This window comes from Chenopodium quinoa, unplaced genomic scaffold (assembly GCF_001683475.1).
Source record: "Chenopodium quinoa cultivar QQ74 unplaced genomic scaffold, ASM168347v1, whole genome shotgun sequence".
NCBI classification, from domain to species: domain Eukaryota; kingdom Viridiplantae; phylum Streptophyta; class Magnoliopsida; order Caryophyllales; family Amaranthaceae; genus Chenopodium; species Chenopodium quinoa.
Genome location: NW_018742418.1, coordinates 949,888 through 955,813, shown reverse-complemented (window position 1 = coordinate 955,813; position 5,926 = coordinate 949,888). Strand labels below are relative to the sequence as shown.

The window sequence follows — 5,926 nt, the reverse complement described above, 5'->3', positions numbered from 1 at the left end:
GATGGCTTGCTCTTAATTAAGATGCCTACGTATCCTTATATCACAAAATAAGGAATCAAAGCCAACGTAATTCTTATAATTTTAAAAGATTTTCCAAACCTTCAGCTTTGACATCGGGGTCAAGAATAGCAACGATTCCATAAATAATTGGGAATTCACTAAAATAAGTATGCCACTTACGTTTCATGCTATCAAGAATGGGACGAACTCCATTAATTTTCATATGCTCTTCGATAGTGTGAACAACTTTAACACACTCCAATATGACTAAATGAATGTTAGGTTCATAGATATAAGAGAAATATGAATTGCATTATCAAAAACATTTAAAACATCACGAACAAAAGAGGCATTAGTTCAATGACTTTTAGTTATTAACTCACTAGGATCAACACGAGTCTCATTGTAAAGTTGGGTCAAAACGTCACGATACTTTATAGCATCATTCAACAAATTGAAAGTAGAATTATATTCCAACGGGTAGGGGTATCAATAGATCATTGTCTTTTCTTAAGACCTCTCTCTTTACTCATAGCCATGTACTTCCATCTAATTGAGGAAGTAATCCTAATTCATTTTATAACAGTTCGATCTAATTGAGTTTAGCAATGGTTGCAACTCACCGAGACCCTTTTGAACAGACAAATTCAAAATATGTGCACAACATCTAACGTGCAAGATATTACCACCCAACAACAAATTCAACTTAGAGTCACTTTTCAAATAGTCAATACACATTGTGATTGCAGTTATATTATCAAGAGACAAAGAAAAAACTTTACCATTCAAGTGAAATTCTCTTAAACAATCCATAATACGAACTTTGATGTTAAAATCAGTATGTCTTTCTTCCATAGCTTGAAAACAGAGTATACGTTTTTTAATAAACCAATCATCATCCACCCAATGAGCAGTAGAGCAAAGAAAAGATTCGCCAAAACAAGAAGTCCATGTATCACTTGTAAAACTAACACGAACATCAAAAGTACAAAATAATTCAATCAAACTACTCGTATACTTATAATAAGAAGTTTGTGTGGGCCGTGCGGGGTTGGATGGGTTAGGCAGGTTGGGTGGGTGGGCCATGCGGGTTAGGAGGGTCGTGCGTGCAGGGTGGGCTGAGTCGTGGCCCTGCGGGTTGGGCATGCAAGGTGGGCTGGGTCGTGCGAGCTGGGTCGGGTTGGGTGGGTTCACGGGATAGGTGTGTCGAATTAAATGGGTCAAAACGGGTTGTGCGAGTTGGACCGAATCAAACGGGTTAAAACAAGTTGGGTTGAAATGGACTGTGTCTAAAATTTTAGACCCACGACACAACCCGAGCTAAAATCGGGCAGTGCCGGGTTGGTACCGGGTTGAAACCGTGTCGGACCCACGTGACCCACCAGCCGTGCGGGTCAGGGTGGGCTAGGTCCAACCCGGCCCATTGGCCACCTCTACATGTAATGATGCATTTATTAATATACTAGAGTCCAATAATACTTAATATTTAAATTTATTTTAAATTATCAACAAAATAAGTATTTTTTTAAACCGTGCATCACACGAGCACTGTACTAGTAATACTCTACTCTTTAGTTGTATGGCTATAAATTCCGCAAGAATATTAGGGTGCCCATAAGGTTTTGCAATTCTTGTAATAGCAATATTGAGTTTTCGGTTTAGACAATTCAATTCTTTTTGTACATTTATTTGGGAATCCCATATGGATTATTACTTGTATCAAATCAATTATTTTTTGAATTTGGATACATGCAATTCCTTCAATACCCAGAGGATGCTATTGTATTTTTATTTTGCATAATTTTTTATACAATCCCTTATTTTTTGATCTTCTTGTGGACCTTCTGAATTGTTTTTTGTTTGTTTTTTGGTTGTGAAAACCAAAGGGAATAATGACTTTGTGTTGTACTGTTGTACCAAGTCTGAAACTAGAGGTTATAATAGTCATTAAGGAGCATATATAATCTCAAAAACCGATTGATTTTGGGAATAATAAAAATATGTTGATTGGAATCACTGCAGCACAAAATCAAGGACAGCTAAACTTCAGCAATCAGCAGTATCCCTACTTGACGGACCTTGGACCATATATAGGCCCAATGTCATTTGAAGAAGCAACAGAAACACAGACAATAAGTTATTTACAGCAGCAAAGTTGAAGTAGTTCATCTCCTCTTGACTACAGTAGAGACCCCAAGGAAGGTTTCCTCAAGTACAGCCGGTGCATCCACATTGAAGCTTTCTATATTAGCTTTGATCAGATTATCGATCTTCCCATGACAGCTATCATCTGTCTCCACAACACCTTTGTGCTTCAATACGTTATTAAACATGTTGGATGATCCCGAGTCTCCATCAAAAGTGGTCAGACACTTCAACTGGTCAGCATATTTTTGAGACAGAAGACACTCTGAATTACCCAAGTTGTCAGAATCTAAAAGAGAAACATACTCCTTACATGCAATACTAGAAGTAAAGCTAGGATAAAACATATTTACTATAAAGCTATACATAAGAGACAGAAGAGAGAAAAAGGGCATAATCAGCTGCTTCAAAAATCTGATTGCTGGACTAGCAAGTACGCTTCTGGTGCCGAAGCAATGCATCAAAGTTTGTCTCCCCGGATTCATTCGGTAAGACGTCCATGACTTGCTGCTGTTGAGGCGTTTGAACACTTCCTGTCTACAAAATATTTCTTAATAAAGGTAGAAGTGTCCTAGCTTATGATAGAAAATCAAACATATAGAAATGGCACTTACAGTCCGGATTATGTAAGGACGAACAGCGAAGCCAACTAGCAACCCAACAACGCATGAAAATGCGAGGGCTGCTACCCATATTGTAGTAGACCCCACGGAACCTAAAAAAATAAGGACATTAACACAAAATTTAGACCATTTGAAGCAAAAATTTGTCAGAATCACTTGAAAGGGACACAGGTTCAGATTAAGGTAGCTAAAAGTAGGCTGACTACAGGACAGTATCAGTTTGTCCAAAGATACTAAAAAAAACTCACAAAGCTCTTCCTACCGACAATTTAACAAGAGGCACAAGAAAGTAATAGGCACAGTGCACAAGCAAATTGAGCAATTCCTTTAACTTATTTGTTCATAGTGTCAAAGAATACTTCATGACTAGAATGAAATGAGCAGACACATTGAAATAAAATTTTAGAATCTCTTGTGCACAAGAATGTGAAGAGAGATAAAAAGGAGAGAGGGGGCATCCTCTCCCACACCCTGAAAACAAGACCCTGTCCACAGAAAACTCTCCCCCTTGCTCGATTGTATGAAGTCCTACACAAGTTGACAGAACTAGCACAGGATATAAGAAGATTAAAAACTATGGAGTTGTGAGCAATTAAGTAATTAACCATAAGTTGAGATTATCAATGTTTCTTTTTGTGAGTGTTTCTGTGTTTGTGTGGGTGGGTGGGATGGGGGGGAGGGAGGGGGGGGGGAGTTGGAGGATAAGGTTGGGTGTAGAAGCTATACAGGCTTCATTAGTTTGATACTTGGGGTATAACTTCACTACTTTACTCAGGGATTAACACGGGATTAGAGATACCAGCTCTTGAATGAACACAATCCTCCTGCTTCAGATTGATCTGGCGTATCAATTTATTTCCATGGTCCATAATCAGTAGAGCACACATCTCAGGAACAAAGCATAGCTCAAAATCTGGAGAAAAAGTTGCATCTTTTCCAGGTCCATCAACACGACCAGGCTTTGTGGAACTTCCCGCAATAGTAGAGACACCTTTAGATAAGTCAACACAATTATATCAGCTTTGAGAACCTTAACTACAAATTCAAAGGTCAGTGAATGAAAGCGTAATCGCATACAGAAGTCATGTCTAGCAGAGCACTGAGTCTGTGATCAGTTCATCATACAACCATTAACCATCACTTTTTATTGATAGGAAGTCAACTTCCTTGAGATAAAATGATGATATAGCCATGCCTTAGATGTCAAACTTATGTAAAGGCATCTGTGATTTCGGAAAAATTTGAAATGAGCACGAAGTAACAGCACACAGACACAAGGCTAACTCAGAAATGTTTAGTATCCATTCTTGATCTACGTGAATCAAATTTAGCATTTGTTATACCAATTTTCACAAGCAAATATTTCTACTTCAACAAATATACCCCTTGAGATTTAGAACATGACATATTGACTATAATATGCCCATCCTGCCTTACTTCCATCAATATAATGTTAGTTGTGATTTCCATAATTTGTAATTAAATACAACTTTCCACAAAAATAAACTTTTCTGGCATGCGATGATAAAAGCTTATTCAAGATTTCTATCACATCCATTTTATTCGGGAGTAATCTTACAAAATCAAGAAAGTTTTCAACAATCATACTGCTACATACTTCAAATAAATAATGAGAGCATTGATGATCAAAACACAATTAAGGACAAATAAAATGAACCTGAAGGACTAATCTTTCGAATGACATGATTGCTTCTATCAGCAACATATACATTCCCCTTGAAATCCATAGCAAAGCTTCTAGGTTTGTTAAACATAGCTGAACTAGCATCGCCATCAGTGTACTTTTGCTCCCCATTTGGCCCATTTCCGGAAAACCTCTTCACCAAACTCTCTGAAATAAACAGATATAAAACCCAAGAAAAGTTAACATAAAAGAGATTCCACCAACAACAGCATCAAAACTCCTGAACGATGTTACTTCGACTTGAATTCACATACAGAAGTACCCATTAGTACATTACCCAACAAGAGGATTTTACAAGGTGTTAAACTTGGGCATTTCTAGAAAAAACATCAAATATAGGAACTGAAAAATAGTTGGAAGAAATACTAATTTATAGGAAACGAATAACATAAAATTCTAATCATATTTAACCATATGAGCAGAATTTAGAAGGGAACAAAATCATCAAAACAAATTCTCCAATGCACAACTTTGATCATCAATATCGTTTTAATTGGCCAATAAGATAACAATTCTCACTTTAACAAGATCAACAATACCCATCATTTATTCCAACATTTCATCAGCAAAAAAACCCAAGAAACTGAAAAATTATAAATAATTTTTTTAAAAAAAAAAGTTAATAATAAAAAAAATACCTTGGGAAAGTGGAAGAGAGAGTGTGTAAAAAACACTGTTAGATGAATCAAGAAGGAGGAGATCATGAAATCCTGGGCGAGATGCAACTGAGTAAGGATTAATTTTGAGTTTGTTGCCATCAAAAACTGTTGTCACTGTATACCCACCTTCATAAATCACCTCTGAAAACCCTGAAAGAAAATAATTCAGAAAATTAATAAATTACAGTATAATTTGAGTGATAAATAGAGCCAAACAAATAAACAATAGATAATAAAGAGAAAGGTTTGATTTATAATTTGATATTTTTACTACCATGGAAGATGAGTAGGTTAATTAGGGTAAAGATGATGACAAGGTGAGGAAGAAGACCCATCTCAATTTCACGGAAAAAATTTTAAAAACGAATGAATCGATGAAAATGAAGAAAAAAAAGACCTTCATAAGGAGTGAAAAAAAAAAGGAATTGATATATATAGCCCTTAAATATACTTTTTAAAATGGAATTAAGTTAGGAATTTATGATAATATCACGCGCAAATCGGTGTAATTATCCTCAATATTTTCTTTTTTAACTTCTTATATATACATAGCCCTCGGGGCTAAGTTTATCATTTTCCAAAAAAAAAATGAAGAAAAAAAAAAGACCTTCATATGTAAGGGCTAGTGAAAAAGCTCTAGTTATCGATTTGAAAAAGGGAAAAAAATGCCATTTATTTACGAAATTGCCAACTTAATTTACAAAATCTCATTTATATTTTATATACTCTCTCCATTTCGAAATAATAAAATAATCGCAACAAGGACACAAAATTTTAGAAAAATTATACGGAGT

At 35.7% G+C, this 5,926-nt stretch overlaps 1 protein-coding gene across 2 annotated transcripts; it reads right to left on the bottom strand.

The window, feature by feature from the left end:
• Window positions 1–1,977: 1,977 nt before the first annotated feature.
• LOC110708347 lies at window positions 1,978–5,563 on the bottom strand. Of its 2 annotated transcripts, none has more exons than XM_021886465.1 (6): window positions 5,407–5,563; window positions 5,112–5,282; window positions 4,447–4,620; window positions 3,568–3,759; window positions 2,760–2,860; window positions 1,978–2,678 (listed from the first exon to the last, which is right to left on the bottom strand). In XM_021886465.1, the coding sequence occupies exons 1-6, from the start codon at window positions 5,465–5,467 to the stop codon at window positions 2,166–2,168; spliced, it is 1,212 nt and encodes a 403-aa protein (XP_021742157.1). In that variant the 5' UTR covers window positions 5,468–5,563; the 3' UTR covers window positions 1,978–2,165. The 2 variants fall into 2 exon arrangements, with proteins under 2 accessions (XP_021742157.1, XP_021742163.1); XM_021886471.1 differs by having other exon boundaries at window positions 2,349–2,682; window positions 5,407–5,557.
• Window positions 5,564–5,926: the final 363 nt, after the last annotated feature.